Here is a 24,805-nt window from a genome sequence, read left to right on the forward strand (position 1 = left end):
AGTCCAGTAGGACTTACTCCCAGGAAGATGCCCATACTGTTATAAGGCACCTGTGTTGAATTTTAGAATTTGTTGGATTCTGATGTTGGATTCTAACGTGAATTATCAATAAATTATTTTTGCTTGGCACTTGAGCATTGTTTAAATAACAATCAACCTCTCTGTTGCAACTATCAAGAAATTTTATAGAAATTGGCCAAAATTAAAAATCATATGCAAAATGGAAGTGAAGGGGGGAACACAGTGATAGTTGCATAGTTGACTCTCAGGATATTATAGCCAGCAATTGCTGATCAAATGATACCCTCTTAAGTACATTATCTTAACTGGCAAAGAGACTGCATTTTAAAAAGATGGAGACAATGCTTTCACATAAGATTATAAAAAGAAACAGCCTCTTCTCACTCCTTGCCTTCTGTTTTCAGTAACTTGCAGAGCAAAGTTTCAAAGTATTTTAAGAATACTAAAGAATAAGGAAATTCTTTTATGCCATCAGACTTAGAAGTTTCCATCCTTCTAAGGTTCCTCCATAAGTTTCATCAAAACAAACCCATTTCAACTTATTTATTTTTCACATTTTTATACCACCCTTCCTCTAAGGCAGGGGTGCCCAAACCCCGGCCCTGAGGCCACTTGCGGCCCTCGAGGCCTCCCAATGTGGCCCTCAAGGAGTCCCCAGTCTCCAATGAGCCTCTGGCCCTCCAGATATTTGTTGCAGCCCGCACTGGCCCAACGCAACTGCTCTCAGAGTGAGGGCAACTGTTTGACCTCTTGCGTGAGCTGTGGGATGAGGGCTCCCTCCACTGCTTGCTGTTTCACATCTGTGATGCAGTAGCAGCAGCAAAGGAAAGGCCGGCCTTGCTTTGTGCAAGGCCTTTTATAGGCCTTGAGCTATTGCAAGACCTTCTTTCATTCCTATAAGTTCATCTTTAACATATTCATTTATGTAAACTTATGTAAATTTATTCAAATTTTAAGTGTAAATCAATTCTTTTTTTCCCCGGCCCCCGACACAGTGTCAGAGAGATGATGTGGCCCTCCTGCCAAAAACTTTGGACGCCCCTGCTCTAAGGTTAGGGTTAGGTTTAATCAACTTTTTAATATCAAAAGAGACATACACACCTATCCTACTATTTTGATGACAGAGTAACCTGTTAACACTAACGGGAGCTTGAATTAAAATGACCAAAAAAAGAGAGGAAAAAATTAAAAACAAAGGCATGTGACAAGTCATTTCTCACCATCTAGCTGATAGGCAAAGCAGCTTTCAAAATAAGATGTCATTTTCTTCAACTTTATCAGCCTAAGTGTTAGAGATTCATTTTCATCATTAATGCTGACAATTCACTGTATCTAGTTTTATGACAGAGAACCAAATGCAGCTGCTTAAAGAATATTTAAAAAAGAATGCCTTTTTTGCATATCAAGAACTTTACAGGAAATCCCAGTTCTGTTCATAGGCATTTTGTGGGTTGCTTCACACATAACATTTTCAGGTGTACATGTTTTAAATGTGAATGAAACAAACACATACATCACACCGACAGACTCAGATAATAGCTATTGGCTGCAGATCTCTGTCAAGTGTACACTTGGTAGTAAAACTTTATGTAATGTATGAGATGACCCTGTGTGCCAGAAAAACGTTGCTGAAACAAATACACTATTTGTGAAGTTTTCGATGGGATATAAAGAGAAAGAAGAATAGGTGCTACCTGACAGCACAGTGTTAGAGAAGCCTTTCTTGCCAGTTACCAGCTCCTTTAAGTGGTCTTTATTTAAAAGCAAGGGAGGGGAAGAGTGGAAGTAGCCTGCAGTATTGTAAATGAATCGCTTTTGTGGCTGGATGGAGAGTTAACACTCATTCCAACTGCTTCACATTCATTACATAGCCCCTGTTGCCTCTGCAACAGAATGTGGGTCTCCAAAGATTCCCAGGCTTGATTAGCTGGGAAACCGATGTAATTAGGAACTTTATCACCATTAAGACAAAATGATTTTAATTTTAATATATTTAATCCTTTTCCAGCCAGCCTACTCCTATGGTAAGAGCAATGAAATCTGCCAACTATATAAAGGAAAGAGGGGCATTTGGGGGGAACAGAAAAAAAGAAGTTGTGAGTGGAAGGGAAAAGGGAGAAATGGTGCATCAGCAGCATGAGCTTAGAGCAGGGCTTTTCAAACTTGGGCATCGCGACAACCCAGCCTGTGGGCCCTGGCCACTTTCACCTTAAGCAGCTGGGGCAGCCTGGAGGCAGGGAGGAGGCAGCAGCCGCTCAGGGGGGCTGCAGGGGCTTGGGAACGCTTACCCTAGCCTCCTGCAGCCTCCCAGGGGTGCGGGGAGCCCTATGGGACCTTCTGCAGGGCTCCCCGCAGCTTTGAAAGTGAAAGCAGAGCAATCGCGCCCCGCCTCCGCTAAAGCAGAAGTGGAGCACGATCACTCCACTTTCACTTCTGAAGCTGCAGGGAAGGTCATGCAGGGCTCCCCGCACCCCCAGGAGGCTGCAGGAGGCTCGGGTAAGTGTACCCAAGCCTCTGAAGCCCCCCCCGAGCGACGCCTTCACCCCCCACCCCTGTAAGAACTTTGAGCGGCTCAAACTGTCCCCAAGAGTTTGAAAACTGCTGGCTTAGAGATAAGATGAGCAGAAGGCAGTGGTGTAACCTAGGTAGAATAATGAGGGCAAATGCCCTGGGTGCCAGGCTTGGGGGGATGGCACATCAATCCACTTCCCCCCCCACCAGATTTTTGGCGCAGTCCAGAAACACACCGACAGCGGTTGTAGGAGCACAGCCACTATCTGCACAGTTACACACTGATCTGAGGACTGCTCTCGTCTCCTCTCCTTTCTTTAAAGAGGTTCTCATGGCCACTGTTGGCACAATTCCAGACTGCATCTGAGGGGCCACCCTCTTCTCCTCCCCTTTGAAGAAAGGTAGCTGGCCAATTTCGGAGGAGGCAGGTACCACTTCTAGTTCCAATGGAGTCTTTTGCGCTACAAGTGGCACTTGCCTCCTGGGTGCCACTTCTAGCGACACAAAAAAGCTCCAATTGAGCCTTTCACGGCACTGCCAGTAGCCTCTACTTCTGCCTCCTTCCTCCCCCCCCCCTTTCTAAAAGGAGGAAAGAAGGAAGCAGCGTGGAAGTAATTGCCATGATGTGATGACGTCACTTCAATTACTTACAGGTTGGGGCAGCAGATGGGGGCAACCCCTGGTGTGAAAAGAGCCAGGACCGCCACTGGCACAAGGTTGTGAAATTTTACTAGGAATGTGTCTTGTTTGTTACAGAAAACAATAGTTCAGTGGTTTTCAACCAGTGTGCTGCGGCACATTGGTGTGTCATGAATGGTCTACAGGGGTGTTGTGAGAATTTGGGGAAGGGTCATTTATTAGTAGAGCCATTCAGGGATGTGAGCCCCCTGCCAGCAGCACAGCATTCTCTGTTAATTTTCAAAAAAACTGATGATGTACCTTGACAATTTTAGCATCTTGTCAGTGTGCCCTGAGGTTAAAAAGATTGAAAATCTCTGCAATAGCTGTTAATGGTAAAATAACTGTTATCATTACCACATTCGTTATAGAGGCAATCTAGGTGGGGAGGGGGTACATAAAGAAAGATGCTGGCAAAATTGGATGCCAGCTACTTGGCTTTTAATATACCTGACTACACTTCTATTTCTCTTAGCAAGCAGAGACTTCTTTCTCCCAGTTCTGTCTCATTTTTAGAGCCAATATTTGCTTTTACTTTGAATGAGGGTACAGAGTACATAACTCAAGGCTATGGAGACTGTAGAAAAGGAAGTGATAAGCAGATAGGTTACTCAAGTGGAAGACTGATGGTTTATTCAAGAGAGTTGAAAGTAGTGTGACAGATGCATCAGAGCTTGTGGTGTGTATGCTGGTCCTATTATTGCCTCTATCCAAAGGTTTTTAAATTGCACATCAAAAACCTGAATAGTGTTCACCAGAGACAACAGTAAGGCAGAAGAAACGAGTTCATGTACAAGAAATGAGTTCATCCCTGTCCTTCATATCACCATCAATTATTTGATCATACCATCAATTATTTTAAGAGCTACCATTTCTTTTTGCCTCAATCAGAATGACCCCTCCAAAACCAAAACATCCTGGGCTAGTTCCCAACCTCTCCTCTAGCCTGGATTCTGCAAGAAAACTGGTAAAGCCAGCTGGATTTGGAGGTCCAGGAATGAACCCCTGTAGAACGGTTGGCATTTCACACAAGATCGACTTGAGAGACCCCGGAATCCTTCACAGATGTGCAGTCCTCTGAAGAGCTCACTATTCGAGAAGGCTTGCTTCTTAGGATGTTAACAGAGATTCTGTTAGTCGTTTCCTTTTGCCTCAATCAGAATGACCCCTCCAAAACCAAAACATCCTGGGCTAGTTCCCAACCTCTCCTCTAGCCTGGATTCTGCAAGAAAACTGGTAAAGCCAGCTGGATTTGGAGGTCCAGGAATGAACCCCTGTAGAACGATTGGCATTTCACACAAGATCGACTTGAGAGACCCCGGAATCCTTCACAGATATGCAGTCCTCTGAAGAGCTCACTATTCGAGAAGGCTTGCTTCTTAGGATGTTAACAGAGATTCTGTTAGTCGTCACAAATCACACAAACGCACATTCTCTCTCCTAAGGATTAATACCTTAAGCTGCTACAGAAAAAGTTGAGCTAAACATCTAGTGTCTTAATAGCAAAGAGAAGCTGGAACTAGAGTTCTTTAACATATGAAGTGTTTGCAACTGACCTCTGGCAAAGAAAAGATGCAATACTAAGTAGACCACTAAATTGACCTGGTAAAACTAGTGTAAGAGTCTTAATACTGGTTTTTGGCAGGCATGGTTTGAATTGCTTCCTCAACACTTTCCTCCAGTGAAGAAGAGAGCTCCCAATAGCATTCAGTGAGGATAGTACTAGTGAGAAAAATCCCCACCCCTCAGAAATCCAGAAACCCTGGTAGCTCATTCACTAAGGACCCAATCCTATCCAACTTTCCAGCACCAAAGCAGCTACAATGGTGCCCCAAAGTAACAGAACAAATGTTCCCTTACCTTGAGGAGGGCTTCGTGACTGCCCTACCATTGCAGGATGCAACACACAGCTGCATCAGCACTAGAAAGTTGGATAGTATTGGAACCTGTATCCACAAGCCAAGAAGGCTCAGTGATGATTTATTAGCCTATACTCCAGAGATCAATAGGGGGACAGTTATAGATGCAGCAGAAGCCTCTTGAAAACAGAGCTCTGGCAAAAATTAATATATCTCTTCAAGCTACAGGTACTTCTTTTGGAACTGTGGCTATTTCATAAATGAAAGAGTCATGCAATTATATTCTTGCATCAAAGGCATGATCAAGAGAACACTAGCAAGGCCACTGTATGTTTGCTTACTAACATGCGATGCTTACTGACATTGTGAACAATATATAAAGGTAGCTGTAAACAAAAAGCCAAGGGATGCAGAACTTGCTGCTACAAAGGAAGATATAAAATCCCTGACACGAATAATGCGGACATTTTCAAATGAAGAAACAAGCATCAGCCAGACAAGGTTGTCAGTTGATTAACATCTAGAAAGAGCTCAGAAGCTTCGGTATGTAAAAGTGATAATGCAATAGCCCTGGTTAGCCAGCATCCCCAAGACACCTGTATGTGACTTGTGAGAATTCCTGAGAATGTCAGATTAAAAATGAAATCAGTATGTGAAGTCGTAATGATTTCACAGATTATATCTCAGAAAGTTCTGATAAGATTATTAAGCAGAAACAAGGATGCAAATAAAAGGAAGGTATGAGAGTATTGTTCTACATTCTAAGAAACTGGTAGATAGAGAACAGGGCCCCCATATCCACAGATCCTGTATCAGTGGATTCACTTATCCACAGATCAAGTCAGCGGGCCACCCCTGTGCGCACCCCTTCAGAGGGTCCTGTGAGCCCAGCAGAGGCTGCAGAATCTGTCCACAGCCTCTGTCAGGCTCAGACTGAGCCCTAGAAGCAAAAAAAAAGTCACTTCTGGTTTTTCCATAAAACCAAAGTGATGTTTTTAATGCCCTCATTAGGAGGCCAGGGGGAGCCCTAGAGGACATTAAAAACATCACTTCCGTTTTACAAAAAAAACTGGAAGTGACATTTTTCCATCTGGGTTCAGTCCGCGGCCACTGCAGAGCTCAGAGGACCTTCCTGAGGCGAGGGGAGCTCAGGAGGGTCCTCTGAGCTCTGCAGTGGAGGGTGGGGATTGGCATCCACTCATATCCACAGATTTTGGAATCTTGGGGGGGGGGTCTGTTCAAGAACCCTCATGGATATGGGGCACACCTGTATATTCAGAGTATATACTCAGATTACCAGAGTATATCCCTTGCTGTTTCAATGCCAAAGGATGGGGAATACATAAGTGAAAAAATTATGTGAGAAGAGATTCTACAGAGAAACCTGAAGGTCAAGATGGCAGGCCTGACTAACCCACTGCAGCAGGCATGTAGTAGTAGCAACAGGTTGTAGTAAATTGGAAAGCCATAAAAGTCTATTAAAGAAAATCAAACAGCAGCCAGCATGACAGCCATTAGCCCTAAACGAATACAAGGGAACTTAATGAAGTCTGTCGAGGCCAGCTTAGTGAATTGTTGCCAATTCTAGCAGGATTCCCCCTTTCTTTACGGATCTTAAAGTATCAGATCTGCCTCATTAGAGCTTGACAAGTGTAAACTACATAGGTAAAATGGGCAATTATTTGTAGAACAGGATTATGGGAAAGAGAGAGATCTTCTTGCATGCACACACCTGTATGTGCACACACACGAAAAAACCTGTTTTGCTAGTTCCAGCCAGTCAGCAGCAGACCCAGCACTGGGCGAATGGGGAAAATGCTCCAGGTGCTGAGCCATCGCACCTCTAGAACCACGATGGAAGCCTCTCTGAGGCTCCTGACGTGGTCGGAAACTGCACTTCTGGTTTTCCGGAAGTGCAGTTTAAGCATCCTGAGGCTTCCCCCAGTTGGCTCCAAGGTGGCATGAGGCTCCATCATAGGTAGGGGGTGGCTCTGTGCGTAAGGAGGGTGGCATCTTTCATGGGGGGCCTTTACCCAAGGAGCAGGGTGGGAGAGGTCCGCCACTGCAGTAGGTAACCTAATCTGGACTGGCCCAAGACCTCCTGATGCAGGGTGCCAAATGCTGTTCCCTCCTTATCCATGATGTGCCAGCATCTGCTCCTTCCACACTCCAAAGTTCTAGCTCAACAGCCTCCTCCCTGGCACATTTTCTCTTCCTCTCTGACCCCCCTTACCTTTCTAATCCGGGAATGGAAAGAGGAGGAGAAGCAGCAGAGGCAAGCAGGTGGAAAAAGATGGGTGCCCCCCACCGATCAGTTGCCTGAGGTGACCACTTCAGCTGGTCTCCTGAATGGGCCAATCTTGAATCTGATGCAAACTAGGGCTATTACCTAACCTCGGTCAGTTTCAGTTCCCATGTGCCTCTTGTACTTTTTAAAGAGACAGCACATATTGTTTGGATTTAATTGGTTTTTTCAGTACAATTTTGAGTTTATGCAATTTTAGCCTTACATACCAACTCTGGAACATTATTATTATTAAGAATGTTTATACAGGTTGAGCCTCATCATTTGCGTGGGTTCCGTTCCAAGCACTCACATGGATGGCAAAAAACGCACTATAGCAAATCAATTTAAAAAACAAAGTTTCTTTGCTCTGGTGATTTAAAAACAGCCTTGCTGACCTTTGTGATGTAAGATAAGAGTCATTAAGAAGACTAACTATCTATCAGTCTTCCTCCAAGCCCTTACAAGGGCATTTCACTCAGTCCCGCCCTTCACCAATGCAAAGTGATCACCTTTCTTTCACGTGCTCAGGGGGAAGGGAGGGGTCACCTGGAGAGAAAAGGATTGATGGATTGTCAGCCACCTACCCTCTGTTAAAGGACTGTTCAGTTTTTTAAACTGATTTTAAAGGCATGCATTTTCCCCTTCTCCAGGGATCAGCACATTCCTTTTCATTTGCAGTGGCCATTTGTGTTGAGTCAAATCTGTGTATAAAAAATCTGTGTATAAATAGGCTGGACCTGTATACCACTTTTCAACAAGCGTAGTTCACAAAGTGGTTTACATAGTTAAAAAAACATAACCCTTCTGTAAAATGAGGGCTGAGTGTACTTTGTTTTAGGGTTACCAACCCATTAAAACAGTGTTTCTCAAACTGTGGGTCGGAACCCACTAGGTGGGTCATGAGCCAATTTTAGGTGGATCCCCATTCATTTCAATGTTTCATTTTTAATATATTGATGCTACCATGGTATGTGACTGCATTTGGGGAAATGTTACAGATCTCTACTTTTAACAAGCTACTTTGTATATGCTTTTAACAATGATAGTCAATGGGACTAACTCCTGGGTAAGTGTGGGTAGGATTGCAGCCTAGGATTGTTAAAAACTTTCCTGCTTGATGATGTCCCTTCTGGTCATGACATCACTTCTGGTGGGTCCTGACAGATTCTTATTCTAAAAAGTGGGTCCCTGTGCTAAATGTGCATGAACTACTGCATTAAAAGTTAGATGATCATTTGCTCTTCAACCAATTAATTAATTATATTTGAATACTTTGGATATTCATACATTTAAATCTCAAAACTTCATTGTAGCTGCCTTTTAAAGATGAAAAACATATGATAGTTTTTGTTTTTTACACTGAATGTTACCATTCATTGTTAGAAGGCAATTATGAATATTTTTCATATTCTGCTACATTTGTGTACTTCCTAAAACTACAATAGTCTCAAAGAAAGTAAAAGTGCCCCAAACTCAGTTCCACCAATTAAATTTTTCCTTTTGGTTTGATTTGCCTTGATCAGTTTATTCCTACACTTGTTTACTCGGAAGTAGTCCCATTTGTTTCAATAGTTTTACTTCCAAGCGAAAAGGCAAAGCATTGTGGAGTTAAGATTCTGTTGATTAATTTACCACTTAAAGACTACAGCCTTGCTTTGTTTTGTTGTGTAATTGCAGTAAGAGCATATTGAGAACATATTGAGAAGAGAGGGCTTAGTTTTTGCCATATTCATCATGCCCTTCTACAACTATTATGGAACTGTTAATTAAAGATATCTCCATGAGCCAGGTCACAGATAATATGTACATCTTAGTTGTATGTAATTTCCCTAATAGGTGTAGTTTTGCATATACCTCACAAATTACAGTAGTGGATGTATGTCAGTCACTGCAAATTTCAAGCTTATATTTACCTTCAAACGAGAAACCCTTGCATAGTCCTTTAAAAATCTTCACTGAGCAGCACAGAAATAGTGAGGGGGGAAAACATGAATTTCCAAATGCTTCATGTTTTCAAATTTATTTCTACACCTCAAAGGGATAAATGTATAAACCATGTATAAATTTTGCCTCTTTGGTGTTCTAACAGGAGTCAAAATGCTTTGAAGACTACACTTTAGCTACCAGTTTTTAGCTGGCCACATTATTTGCCCAGTATTTCCTGGGAAACTATTTCTGCAGGGCAGTGAACTGCTCTTTTCTTCACCAGCCTTCTACTGCAAGAACAGCTCTTTTTTCCCTGGGGTTCTCCAGCCAATTCCAAGGCAAGAACCCCCTTGGGCTCCTCCTCCTGCCCTCCCTCATCCAAAGAAAAAAAACAGACTGCCCATCCTTCCTCCTATTATCATCGGTCCTTCCTATCAGAAACCTATCAGCAGCAAGAGAGCCTGCTTCCACTCCCCCCCCCCATGCAAAAGCAAACATTAACCCTTCCCTGCCTCCTGCAACTTCCCCACTGCTTGCCTGGTCTCAGTAATGGCCCCATGAGTTCTTTCATGCCGTGAAAAAAGTAAGCAAGCACGTCCAGACATAGACAGACTAGAGCCTGCATGTGTGGGGACTGAGCACCAGGTCAGTGGCCTCAGACTCAGTCAGTTCCTGAGTCATCAGAGCAGTTGACTTGAGTGTTCACAAAAAATGCTGATTTCCACGACTCAGACTCAACTCACCTGACCCGAGCTCTCACCCCTGCTTTTACCCCACACCAGCTCTTGTCAGGCAGACAGGTGTAAGGGCATGGGCAGTCTCTCACAGGGAAAAACAGAGCAAGGTATGTGTTTTGCTTTATGAGCAAGTCCAACCGGGTAACTTGTGTAAAGGTCAAGAAGCACGGCAAGAACTATGCTAGCCTCTTATTAGAAAGAGGATTCCTTGTTTATAGCTAGTCCCTTAGTTTCCACTTTTGACTAGAGATGGGTGGTGACATACAGGGATATTGAGACAGGCTGAGTCCCCAGCCCTTACGTTCTAGCTTCAAGGCACATTGTGTGTTTGAGGGCCCAATCCTATCCCACTTTCCAGTGCTGATGCAACTGCAGTGCAACACTGAGGTAAAGGAACAAAGATTCCCTTACCTTGAGGAGGGCGCCATGACTGCCCCACCACCACAGGATACAGTGCATGCCCAATTGGAATAGCTGCATCAGTGCTGGGAAGTTGGATAGGATTGGGCCCTGAGTCCCGGCATTTTGCCTCTCAGCCCTTATATGCAACCAGCATCCAGTTTGCCTAATGCAATTGCTTTTGCATCTCTTTCTCTCTCAGACCTGCTTGGCCCATCTTCCAGCTCACTGTAGTTCCATCTTGTCTGACTTCAGCCTTTATTCACATCACTGTGCTTCTCAGGATGTATGCCTGACACTGCCAGGCACTCTTGCTCCAATTTCACCAACACACTGTGGTTCCAATTCCTCCAACATGCAATGTCCAAACTGGTCACAAAATCTTCCTTCACTGAGCCACAAAGCACAGTGCCTCTTCCAGCCTCATACAATTTACATTCACCAAACAAAACCCACTTGATAAAGCAGTGTTATGCATATTTTAAATCAGTATTTTAGGAGGCAAGTTTATTTCGTATTCCACTTATTCACGCTGATCTTTTTTCCGATGTTCCAGCTGCCAACAACAGCAGTAAATTTGAATAGCCTTTTCCTACTGCTCTACCCCTTTTGCTGGAAGTGCTGCAACCGAGAGGATTATTCATGTCAAAGCAAAACAAAGAAAAAACTGCTTTCAGCGCCTACAAATATTACTAATTAGTAGTCTGTGCAAGGGCGTGTTTGCAATACAGCTGTCTTTCCTTCTTACACTTTCCACCTCAGTGTCTACTGCATATCCATGCCGTCTCGAAGAAATAAGATAGCTAGCTGGTGCTGGGTCAGTGTCTCTTTTCCAGCATTTGTAATGTTATATAGGTAAAGATTTGCTCCTAGGCAGGTTTGCAGAACTCTTTCACTCCAGAGCAGTAGCCTTAGCCTTTTCAGACCACAATCCACCACTAACATCAGCCTGCAACATAGGGCCCTAAAGTATACTATCTGCTTACTATTTTTATCTTTCTACTTCTCTCTCTCCTTTCAACCCCACATTTTCTCCATATCTTTCTGTTTTCTTGTCTCTTGCCTATCTCTCAAAAAAACCAAAGGCACAAAATAAAACGCTGGCTTTGCTTCCGTTATGACACATCCTATGTCAGGTCATAGTAGGTATGTGCAAGCTCTTCGTTTTAGAAGCAGGTTGCCTCTGATTGCCAGATGCAGGGGAGGGCACCGGGATGCAGATTGTGTCTGTTGTCTTGTGTGCTCCCTGGGGCATTTGGTGGGCCGCTGTGAGATACAGGAAGCTGGACTAGATGGGCCTTTGCCCTGATCCAGCAGGGCTCTTCTTATGTTCTTATGACCTGCTTGAGTAGAACTGGAAGCCATGTCTGGTATATGTATCCCCACAATCAATCAAAATCTTGAAAAATCTTGCATGCACTCCACACTACGGTCACCTCCTCTCTCACCCTGCTGCTTAGGAAAGCAGCTGGGTTGGCAATAAGAGGCAGGGAATGGTGATCTGGAGCCTACCCTCTTTGTCTGCACTATCCTGCTTATTTCCAACAGGATGAGGGGAGCATGGACACACTGCCTTTCCTTGACACCTGGCTGCTTCTCTAAGCAGCATGCCAGGCAAAACTGGTGACTGTAGCAGGAGTGGCAGCTTTTCTTCTTCATGCACTAGAGCAGGGCTGCTTGAACCCTGGCCTGGGGTCTGGATCCAGGCTTTGGATGAATCCATATGCTCGGTGAACAGACCTTACTGTTTCACCCAGGCACTGCATATAGTCCTCCTTGATCAGGAGACAGAGACGCTCTGGGTAGTCATGTCTGTCCAGACATCCTGTCACGCAGCCTTCTGGGATGCAGGGCAGCAGACACGACTGCCCAGAGTGTCTCTGACCCCCGATCAAGGAAGACTACACGCGGCATCCAGGTACAATGGAAAGATGTGGTCCGAACTGTTACAAGAAAATCCTCCCATTTTATTTTATTTCTAGTTGTGCTACTTTAATATCAAAAAAAAACATTTCACAGGCCTTCATATATGGATACCAGCACAAGATGAACTCTGACCTACAAGCATTGTTTCAACTTTGGTCAGGACTCAGACTCTTGGTTATGATAATCTCACTTTGTTTCTCTAGCAGAATGCAATTTGGTAATCCTGTCATGCACCTTTTCCCCTGGGGGCTGGGGATAAGAACAGGCCCTCAGTTTGGCTGTACTTGTCGTGTAAGAGGCGACTAAACAGCCACCGGGTAGATGGGACTCATTAGCCTGGGAAGGCAGCCCATCTGAGAGAAGGAAAACTCTGATCCCAAACCTCCACTGCTGGAGCTCCAAAATTTGGAGCCGGAGTCCCTGAGGCAGTTCATGGCTGAACACAGTCACATTCTGGCAACTCCTGCGACGCCGCTGGAACCAACCATATTGGCCTCTGCCTTTCCATTGGACCATTTCAGTGACATAGAGGGGGGGATTTGCTGCATGGGAAACAGTCTATCCTCCATATCTACCCAGGCTTCACGCACTGGAGAGGACACTCTGTTCCAGGACCACCATTCAGAGCGTGATACCATAGTCTTTCGAGACTGAAGGATGCCAACAAACATGCACCTTTCCATTGAATCTACAGTTTGTGTTTGCTTTCCTGAATGCAAATTGGACTAACTTCTGTATTTTGTACCAACACACTGGATTACCTGTATTTTACATTAACTTATGTAACACTCATTTTAAGTTCCAGACACCCCCTGGCACCAGGGACTGATCTGTATTTTAGCTAACACTGCTAGCCCTGTTTAGTCATTGTAAAGTTCCCCCTTCAGTATGCCAGCCAGCAACCTCCCTGATATTTGCATTTTGAGCTGATAACAGATGTACCTCCATCCTGATCCCCAAACATTTTTGCCTACACATAAGCAACTTTTAAATATCCTTATAGTATTTTAAAGGGGTTTGACGAGCAAATGGTCACTCTACTGAGTGCCCCAACAAGGGGTCACTCCCTGAGTGTCCAAACATTTGGTCACTCCCCGAGTGTCCTCGTGCTGCTCACAGAACCTGCTGCTCAAGGACGAGACACCCAGACAGGTAGCTGTACTTTGCACTTTGAACTCTTTCATTCCCCCCCCCCCCATTTTTGCTCCTCTCTCCCCATCTTTAGTTAGTAGCTGGGGTTGGCAGAGCAAGAGCCCCTGAAAGCCTTCCCTACAACTCCCCTCCCTTTTCTGATTTCTTCGGCTGCACCAAATACACCTCACATGTAACCACCACGAAAGCTAGGTACACTGTATTCAATTATGAGGAGGACAAAGAAATGTATCCCTATCATTTCTCCACATGCATTATTTTTATCTTCTTTTTTTTCAATAATAAAACAATCTTTTATTGGAAATTACTTTTCTCTCAGTCTCCTCTTTAAGCAAAAAGGAATTGCTGCAGGATGCTGGTTTGCATCCAGTCTTAAGGTCCGATGTTCCAACCGAGCAGTGTAATAATCCCCCTAAACCAGAACAGCCCTTTCGGTAACAGAATGGGGACCACATTTCCATTGTGCAGTGGTTGCAAATTTGGCCACCAGTGGGACCAGGCACCAGCAGGTACCAGTAGGCAGCAGTAGGCAGCTCAAAATGGTGCCCGCACCTCAGTGGAGGCGCTTGAAGCTGGGGTGCGCTGAGCAGCCTGGGCGCCAAGGGACTTAAGAAAAGGCTGCCTGATCTCCCCCACACACTGCAGTAGCGCTGGGTAGACCTGCGGGGGGAGGTGATCACCTCCCGCTCCCTGCGGCCACCTCTGAGAGGCGCGGACCAGGCTCACCAAAAAGTCTACTGCTGCTGCGTCCCTGGAGGCAGGCGCGGGGCTGCGACACTTGGGGAACCTCGGAGCGGCAAGACACGGAGGCAGGCTGGAAGTGCTGCTGAGTAGAGAGTGCCCGCCTGCTCTGGATAAGCCTCCCTTCGCCCCAGCCGACAAGCCCGAGGGGGAGGGAGAAGGCACGGAAGAAGAGAAAAACAGGCGTGCTGTGCTAGAGAGCTCCAAAGGGCGACCAGCCTGTGTGCGAGGTAGGAACAATCTGGGTCCTGGTTCCCTCGCACAGGGAGCTCCACCCTTTGGGTTTTGATCTGCCTATAGGACACGACGAGGGACATTCCCATCTGTCAGGAATGCCCCCGTCTCCACCAGGGAATGCTTGTTTTTGGTCATGTTCTGCTTAATGACATCACTTTTTGTTTAACGTCATCACTTCTGGCCCTCAGCAGGCACCATGAATGCAAGTCAGCCTGCTGAATGAAACAAGCTTGACAACCCTGCTCTATAACACACAGTAGAGGCAGCTGATGTTTCTTTGGGGAGTCATCATTACTATTTAAGTAGAATGTCAAGGATTCAGAACCACCATTCAGAGCGCGATACCATAGTCTTTCGAGACTGAAGGTTGCCAACAAACAAGGATTCAAAATTAATGTTATGATGGGCAGGTAATTTACAGCTAAATTGTGGTCAGGAAGTGGGAAAGCAGTTCAAAACTCCAGGCCGGTAGCACAAAGCAAATCAAAAGACCTTGTGTTTCACCATTTGTAGGCAGGATATATTTTAAAGGCATAGTCTCTCAAAGACAGAACTCAATCACACCTTTTCCCCTTTAAGTTCAGTGATGAATGATGAGTGCTGACTGGGAAGCAAAAGTGTGAGAGGAAGTCTTCAAAGGAGTAGAATGTTTAAGTCTTCATTCACACATTGGCAAGGAAACACTGACAAACACTGCCCCATTGCCAAAGGCCCCTCCTTTGAAAATAAGCTTCCATTGGAAATAAACTTCCATTGGAAACTTTCCATTGAAAATAAGCTTCCATTGGAAATAAACGAGGAAACTTATGTGCAGATAAACCATGTATGACTTTATTGCTTTTATTTGCCTCTAACTCTCTTGAGAGGTCTCTCTAAAGACCTCTCTTTATCCAGTTGAAACTGCCTGTTTGTGTCTGTTTTGACCAATTCCTTTTTTTATTCATTTTAAATAAACTGTTGTTATTTTTACACTTTGCTTGTCCAGTTTGTTAGTTCAAAGCAAATATCTACCTCCCCCCCCCCCCCATCTCTGATAGCTTCTCAGGGTTAGCGCTATCCTGGGCAGGTGTAGGTGAAAAGAAATTGAGATTTGTCTTGCCATTTGGTCTCTTGAGTTCCATACTAAAAGAACTATGAACTGGGAGCTTTCCCAATTGGGAGGTGGATGATAGAGTGAGGTAGAACATCATAGGTGTACCCAGGATTCGGGGGTGTAAACTTCCCCTTTCTGTGTGTTGCCATTAAAGTGGGCCATAAGACCGCACTGGACCATCACAATATCAAATACAAAAAAGTATAAGACAACATCATTGTGCAACATCTCTCTCCCCCTACCAGCCAATAAGGTGTCCTTCCACTCCTGATGTGATGTCTAAGTTATGATCTAATTTGAAGTTCATCTCTACCAATGCAGCCCACAGCATTGTCATAATTAAGGCTCACTTATCTTGGCCAACAAAAGAGGGAAGAGTGACCAGTGCTCTCCTTTGTTTTCTGTAATCCAAGAAACCAACTTCTGAGCTAACTTGGTTCAGGGCCTATTAGAGAACCAGGCAAATCTTCAAATTTTGAATTCAGCCAGAAACAGATTATACTTTTGTATACTGAAGACACAGTTCCTCAAACATACATACAAACATGCCCCGGTATCTGCATTCCAAGAATGCCAAGCAGCCAGTTTATTGCATTCATATTGCAATAATTTCTACATGTAGATTCAGATTCAAGAACCTTTTATTGGCATAAAATAAAACATAACATAAGACAATACACTTAAACCACACCTAAAACAGCCCATGTACCCAACCAATACACCACTCTTACTTATACCGAGCTTCCTCAAAATTGAGTAAAGAAATTTTGCAACCTGGCATGCAAACATGCGTCATCCTTTCCTAATAGCAACTGATGTAGCACGAAGTCACCCGACCCACATATGGAAGACAAAAATGGCCTGAGAAACTGTGAACACAGATCGTCAACCATTTGCAAGCTAGAACCATACGTGAAAGAGATTCAGTGTCCAGAGAGTTGCAGCTACACACCCCTGCTTGCACACTCAGGCCATTGTATCTCCCCAATGTAAAATTGGATGGCATAACATCGCAACGTGCCAGGGAGAAGGCTCTCCGTTCCTGTGAATTAAATAAGAAACATAAGTAGGTGGGCCATTGATTGCCAGGGTTGATTCGGCTGATCTGGCTGGGTGGTTGTCCCCTTCCCTCCTCACCACTCCATGTGCGTCCCTCCTGAAGCTGCGCGCTTGGTGGAAGAGGATGACCATCCCAGATAGAAGGAGTGTACCGTTCTTCAGTCAAGGGTATTTCTACATGTAAGTTACTAGAGGTGGAGAATGAAGATGTCCTCATGTCATGCATTGTTTGTATTAGATATTACCCAGAATAAGAGTGTAAAGAGACATGGAGCAGTGGCAGCTCTACTTCTTTTTTAGTGTCTAGCTCACCCCTAATCTCTAAAGTATTTTCTCTAGTAGTGCAAGTTCAAGCATGCAGAGTTTTCAGGCACCAAACATATCATGTGGAGGCAAGTCATTTTGGACCTAAATAATTTTTTTAACAAGATGAATCAAGACATCAAAGAAATTTCTCCCACTTTCCAAAATTATTTCAAAACACAGCAACGTTTTGGGTGTATTATATATGTATTTCCAGCCTTTCTCTATATCTAAACCATAAATTTCAAAAGCAAGTATGTTATGAACTCAATTCTCAAAAAAGATGCGCTGCTTCCAACCCAATGCCAATTGCAAAGGAACACTTCAGATAATTTGAGTCATTTTAAAACAGATGGAACATAGAGGGAACTCTGCTTACAGGCCAACAGTACAACAAGCAGACTAATGAAGGATCCTTACACACTTGGGGATGGTGGAGCAAAAGATCAAAGCATAATCAGAGCAGGATGCCAAGCAGCCAGTTTATTAATGAACCATTCATATTGCAATAATGTCTACACGTAAATTTCTAGAGGTGGCTCAGTTGCACTCTCCGTCTCATACATTCTCATTGGCATGGTCGAGTGCCAATGAAGTATGACTACAACAGTCAGGGGAATGGTGAACAACTTGGAAAGCTGGAGATACGCAGACTTTGAATTCTCAAATACCATCCTGAAACACTGACACTTTTCTCTGACCAGATAAAGGTAAACTTCTACTACTTCACATAAGCTGAAGAAAAAACCCTATTGCAGTCAACTGCAGTAGTTTTTTATAATAGTAATAGTAATAGTAATAAGGAGCTCTTCAAAAGGAAAAAAAGAAAATTAGTTCCTACCTCAGGGATGCGGACACTGTATGGTTGATTGTGAAACCTTGGTGCATTGTCATTCACGTCTCCCACTTGAATATTCACTGACCCCTTGATCACCTGTGATCCACATGAAGATAATGGATTTCAGTTAACCATATTGCTGGCATTTTCTTCAGTTAATGTGGAGATCAGAGACTGCAGAAACTTAAGCAGAAATCCTTGCTTTAAAAGGTCAGTTTTACCTCATTGATTGAAAATGTCCCTAATGGAAGTAATACTTTTCCCTACTTGCAGTCTGAAAATACATACAGATAGGCTGCTAGAAAATGGTTGCACTTTTATAACATGTTACTAGTCAAGATGTGAGCTACATGAATGGAAATGCAGCTTTCCATAGCATCTCCAGACATGTGCCCAAGATTCACATCTGACCACGTGCATATTACGAAGACTCCTCACATATACAATTTTCTGATTACAGTGACACAGATCAACAGCCCTCCTCCTAGTTGCATCCTTAGAAGCATTTCAGAATTGTGAATGGAGAAAAGGCATTAGAAGGGACTTCAAAGCTATGTTCTTATAAAGTGCTCTTCCTTTGCACTTATGTATATGGGCACCAATATTTCATTGGGGGGGAAATATGCACTTCTGAATTAATACAACTGGCTGTTCCATTCCCCAGAAAGCTGTTTCTTTCTAGAATATAATACAGTATGGTGGGCACAAAATATACACAGAAAACATCACCACAGTGTTTACATACTGTACAAGGAAAAAACAAAACTTGGAGGTTTCCGCCTGGAGGATTTCATATTTCCACCTGTTTCATACCATACTATGCTGACATAAGTTAAACCTCAAACGCCTGTGTGTTCCCCTCACTAAACCCATACTCTTGTACCCTAGGGCTCCTCCTTCAGGAAGTTGCTGGGACTGCAACAGTTCTACTCCCCACAGAGTGTGCCATCCAAATCAGGTCTTCATCTTAAATCATGGAACAAATGTCATGCTTACCCCTTGGCTGTCGCTGACAGAAAACTCAACTGTGAATTCTGACTTACTCTGAAATGAGAAAAAGATGATATAATTAGAAATGCCACAATGGTAATCTGTTGATAGAAGGCTTTGGACTTGAGCGAAATATAATTACATGCTTTTGTAGCCTGCAGGAAGACAAAGAGGCATCCCAGGAATATCTACAAAAACTCAGTACAAGACAGCACTGATAGTAATACCATGGATATCAAGGAGAACTCCAGCGAGTTGACTAACAGCAGACAGATGATGCCTTTTCTCCAGACAAGTAGCAGAGTGTTCAAAGGACAGAACAAAAAATTAATGAAAATCAGATACTATGCAGATAAGACAATTCAGCTTTCTTAATTACGAAAGTTTCTTCCAGAAAATGTTTGTATATCTGAGGCTGCAATCCTAACCACACTTTCCTGAGAGTAAGCCCCATTGAACAAAATAAGACTTACTTCTGAGTAGACCTGGTTAGGATTGTGCCCTGAATTTATGTAGTACTGCTATAACAAGAAATGTTCACAACAACAGTTGTTGAAAAAGTACTAGAGGAACATGGTTGTAAAACACAAAGTGTGTATGAGGAAGGGAGATAGAAAGTTGTTTGCAAACTATGAAGCATATCAGGTAAGGCTCAGATGAAGACAGAGAACAGACTTCCTCTGTTGTTTCAACACGACAGGAGAAAACCTGAAAGGGGAAAATATATACACAGTTGCCAGCTTTAGGCAAAGGACTTAAAATTTTTTAGAATAAGCTCACAAATCAAGCGCCCCTGGCACAACACAAAATAAAATAGCCTGAATATTAATAGGACAGAGTGGGGACAAAATCAATGGACTCCATTTATACAATGTTTTAATGAAAGGATGATGTGAACTGGAACGCTTACTAGTATTTTTGCAAAACCACCAATTGGGGTATTCTGAGGTTTACTGGGCCAATGTCTCAGTATGTGGGAGAAACAGCCCAAATGAAAAGAATGTTTCTATTCGCTGATAAACCGGTAGATTTCCAATAGGGACAGTGTTCATCTTAGTCAGAAAATTGTACTTCTCAGACCTTCAGTTTCCCTTCTCTTTAGCCATGACAATTGTTTATCCTGGAGGGGCTTCATAGGATAGTTTACCACAACACGTGCTTTCCTCCTCTATGAACGTTCAGGCAATGTAATCTGAAACGAGACTATATGGAATTTAGCTCCTGCCTCAGGGCAACGCCTGCAGCCAGTCTGTGAAAGCCAAATGTCAAGGATAAAGGAGACATCATCCATTTGTCTCAGGAAGACACTCTGTCATTCCTTCCATTACTGCCTTTTCTCATCCCTCCCCTCCCTTCACCCACTGCAACAAGAAGGGTGGAAACTGGCAAAAGATACCAACTGGGAGGATGTTGGTGAATATAAAACTGACAGGCAAGGACAGCAATTAGTCTACCCTCTCTGCCTGACTCCAGGCTAATTTCTGTTAAACAGAATATTCCATTCTACATCTTCCTTTTCTAGCAAGAAAATTTTTGCTTTTAAAATGTACATCCCTTCCACTTGTCCCGTTTATACTATCCCTCCAAAATTATTCAGCTATTTTCCTTCAGTATTATTTCTATATTTTGTAGAAGTTTCTTTTCCACTTTTCTTTCCTTATGCTGAATATTTACCTTCCTTTTCCAAGTCTTCTTTATTGCTTCTTTTTATTTCTATTTCATATTCCCACTTACTTTCATCATCACCTTTAGCTTCCAGTTCATACCTATCTCCATCTCCAAACACACTTTCATTTATTACCCAATTCTATGCCGACTGAGCACCAGCATATGGCAGTCACAAAGCAGTCTCCACTGGCGTAGACTGCCGGGCTATTAACAGGGAAGCCAGAGAGGTCCCCCATGCACCAGCAGACAGTCAAAGACCCGCCCAAGTCATTAAGACCATCTAGGGGCCTTATGAATGTCCCCTTAACCCAAGAAGGCCTCCAGTGGCCAAAAATTCCCCATGGAATGCAATGGACATCGCACTAGCACCACCACACAGGGATTTAGTTAGAACTGGGCTGTCCAACACCCAGATGCCACAATTCAGACCTCCACTTTTCCTGCTTCCTTTAGACATCCCATTTCTTGACCATTCTCCCTAGCATTCTCGGCTTACACAGAGCAGACAACTCTTACTAGGCAGTAGGGATGGGCACTCGACTCAGAGTCACACAAAAATGCTGTTTTTGACGAATTGACTTGAGTTGTGGATGTCACTGACCCCAACATGACTTGCAACTCACGCCTACTGACTCAAAAAGAGTCTGGACTCAAAATGATTAGAGTCTCTTGTATAAGTGTGTGCTTTAGCTTACTTTTTTACATACATACATACACATAAGACCTTTATTGGCATAGATAATGGAAATACAAAACAACAACCAAACATTAAACATTCAGAACACACACACAATAAAATAAAGCACTCGTAATCATCCAATACCCCCTCCCCCTATTCACCATAATATAGCGGAAGACCCAGAATTCCGTCCTGCCAGAATCCCAGAAACAAAGTTGGCAACCTTGTCAAGAGAGTCAGTTTCCTCTATGGAAAGAAGAGTTTGTAATTTAAATGAATCCTCCCAGCCCTGCATTTTGTTCAGCAGTGGAGCCAGATAGATCTTACGAAGGGTATCATGGAGTGGGCAGTAAAAAAATATATGATGTAATGTCTCCACACAATTCCTGTCACAGGTACATCTTCTTTCTGAGTAGGGAATGCCACTTAACCTGCCCGCTAGCAGAGCTGATGGAAAGGCATTGCATCTCGCAAGGGAGAATGCTCTACGAGCCTGTGGGCACTGCAGATGATAAAGGAAAGAAGCCGGCTTCCCAAAGCTGACTGGGATGTACAGATGGAGAGGGGAGCAAATGGTGTAGCTTACTTTTTTTTTTTTTTTTTTACCACTTCCATGTCACACCAAAAACCTAGTGGGCAATCCAGAAGCCAACCTTCAGACTGAAGGCAGCAACAGGCATGGTGGGAGGAAGGTAGGCTGGTTCCAGGAGGTGGGGCAGGGGGATTGAGGGGAGAAGGAAGGCTGCTAGTTTTTTATTTTTTGGTTGCACAAAGCTGGGGGGACCAGAAGGCAGGGGCTTCACTCTGACTCAGTTCACAAAAAATTCTGAGTTTCAAGTCACAATGCGAAATTTTTCACCAGTCGTGAAAGGTGCATATGTGTTACAACTCACAAGTTGAGCCACAGGGTCACTTACTCGCGACTCAGGTTCAGTGCCTTTAGCACATCCCTGCTAGGCACTAAGGACTTAAACGCACTTTATCTCCCAGTAGAACTTGTAACCTTGCAAAGCTCCTACATTTAAATAAACATAAGCTTGTAACTACACAGTGAAACATTTTGCATCATATGTTGTTTGGCCCGAAGTGCTGGGCATACTGCCAAGCCCAATCAAGGCAGCCTATGACCAGCAATAAAGTCAAGCCTCACAGTGGCTCTGACACAGTAATCAATATAGAGGACAGGGAGTATCACAAACAGACACTGACCTATTGCTAAAAGGAAGCTTCCTTGGCTGGAATGGGTGGTCTCTCTGCAGTTCTTTACTTTGCCCATTGTCAGATGGCAGTGCCCAGGCCAAAACCCCATTTGGTCCCCTTAGTTCAGCAAATTAAGACTCATTGTGGGGTCAAGTCCTGATACAATAACATTTAAAAGAAATATGACATTTCTTACCTCTCTGTCTAATGGTTGCCTGAGCCATACAACTCCAGTCATACTCTCCACTGCAAAGAATCGGCTAGCTTCCTCTCCAACAACTCCAAAAACAAGAGGATCATTGTCTAAGTCACGGGCAAGCAGCTGTGTCACTGATGAACCTACATGAACACAAGAGGAAAAAAAACATGAACATATTAGCAGCGTCGCAAAGGAGCTGTAGTCACATCACTGCTTTCGTGATAAAAACAGGAGTCCTATGCATTTTAAAGAGTAATAAATGTAATATGATAATTTTTCATAGGAAAAGTTATCAACTTCATGATGTAGACAGTGAGGATCATGGAAATTTACAGCCCAATCCTGAACTGCCCGGCGCGCATGGTTGCCACGGCACCAAATAGTTGCCGCAGCATCCTGAGCACATCGGGCAGCTGTCAATAGCTCCTCAGGAGAAGGGGACAATTGTCCCCTTTCCCCAGGTAAGGGAAACGGTCGCACAATGGGGCTTCTCGACTCTGTGTAGGCTATTTAGCAGGTGCAGAATCAAGATGATTTGTGTCGGGCCATGAGGCCTGACATGGGACTTTGGATCCAGCAAAGCGAGCTCCGCAGGTCCCACCCCACTACCGCCCTGTTCCTCCTCCGCCACACCATCCCCTGTCCTCTGCTCGCCCTGGAACGCCTCCTCCCCACCTCCCCCAACCCCAACTTACCTCTCCACCACCCCGCACTCCAAGTGAGCACTGGGTGGCAGACCGTCAGCCTCCAACCAATGCTGTCCCAGCATGGGCTCGTGCTGGGCCAGCTCCAATGCTGGGCCAGCACTAATGCCCGCAGACATGCCGTAAGGAGAGTGTGACTTGAGTTGTATGGCTCAGGCAACTATTAGACAGAGAGATCAGAAATACTCTGGATTGGGGCCTCAGCTGGTAGAATTTTGCATAATTTCTGCTTTCAATGCTGTGATGAAATGTGGATAGTTCAACTTATAAAGACTAGAATCAAACACACATGGCCCAGCTTTCAGATTTACAATCCAAGATTTACTTGGACTTTTATTTTATACTTGGAAGGGAAAAAAGCACAATACATCTGCATACAAATCAGTGGAACACAAGATATCTGCACTGCACAATTGCACTGGCTTTGGGTAGTAGGGGAAGGAATTTAAGGGGGCAACTTAGGTAGATTGAAATGTGTGTATGGGAGGGTATTTTGTACTGGAAACACAACAGGAAGTGATGGAAAGTGATGTGGGGGAGAGGAGTAAGTAAAAATTCTATAGCAATATTTAAGTATACTTCCATGATCCAACTGATGTATCTGTGAAAATGGCTCCAGCCACCAGAAATCTGTTAGACTTTATCGTGTCAAAGGAATTTATTTTATCTATGCTACAGACTAAGAGTCCAATCCTGGACTCGATGTGCCAGCTTACCACCGGTGCACACTGTCTTACTGGCCAGTGCTGGGCTAGCACCGGGTAGGCGCCCGGCCTCCACTGCTCGGCGGTCGCATGGACCGCTGAGCCATGGCACGGTAAGCAGCGGCAGGGCGTAGGCAGGGAGAAGCTGTTCCGGGAAGGGGGGAGGAAGGCAGAGGGTGGGGAGAGGGGGGGGCAGGTGGGATCCATGCTGGGGGGAGGGAGCGGGGAAGGAGGCAGGCAGGTCTAGTGGAGCTCCTGTCCTGTCCATTTGTGTGGGGCTCGGTACACAAACACTTTTACCTGAATTGAGTAGCCCCATTGCGGGGCTCCCTTACCTGGGAAAGGGGACGAAAGTCCCCTTCTCCTGAGGTGCCGCCCGCGGTAGCCCATGGAGTGCAGGATGCAGCGGCAGCCGTTTTTGGTGCCGCCGAAGCTGCACGCCACGGGAGCTCAGGATTGGGCTGCTCCATGGCCAATCTTCTGGATGTTTTTTCCTTAAAGAAATTGTTGGATTTTGGAAAATCATTATCGAGGGCTCCAACACATCCGCATCTTTAAAATCAGATATTCAAAAACAGCTTCTCAAACAGCTCAGGCTTTCTCTGAAGCAAAGCCCTCAAATATTACAGCTATTCTCTTTAGCAAAGTTAACTTTGGATCAGCACTCAGTAAAAAGACGGCACTTCTTGATGGGATGGAATTGGTGTTCATGGAAAAGCCAATTTAGCTCAGGACCTGCAGTAGCCCCTCAGCTGAGTCAGCCTCAAGAAAGTTGGAAAGAATTTATGCATTCCCTGGAGTACAAATTTGACATGCAAGCCATCAGCAACATAAAGTAAAAAAACATCAGCTGGTCTGCAGTCTCTCCCTTACTCCCAATTCAGTGACACTTCC

The 24,805-nt window shown here is 44.2% G+C and overlaps 1 protein-coding gene across 1 annotated transcript in view; it reads right to left on the reverse strand.

The window, feature by feature from the left end:
- The window catches only part of CDH23 (cadherin related 23), a 453,381-nt gene that overhangs the window by 373,658 nt on the left and 54,918 nt on the right, over nt 1-24,805 (reverse strand). Inside the window, exons 3-5 of the mRNA XM_066621404.1 lie at nt 22,501-22,643; nt 18,764-18,811; nt 17,771-17,863 (exon numbers count right to left, since the gene is read on the reverse strand). Coding sequence (XP_066477501.1) covers nt 17,771-17,863; nt 18,764-18,811; nt 22,501-22,643 — 284 coding nt within the window. The remainder of the gene's footprint in view (nt 1-17,770; nt 17,864-18,763; nt 18,812-22,500; nt 22,644-24,805) is intronic.

Source organism: Tiliqua scincoides, chromosome 3, assembly GCF_035046505.1.
Source record: "Tiliqua scincoides isolate rTilSci1 chromosome 3, rTilSci1.hap2, whole genome shotgun sequence".
NCBI lineage: Eukaryota > Metazoa > Chordata > Lepidosauria > Squamata > Scincidae > Tiliqua > Tiliqua scincoides.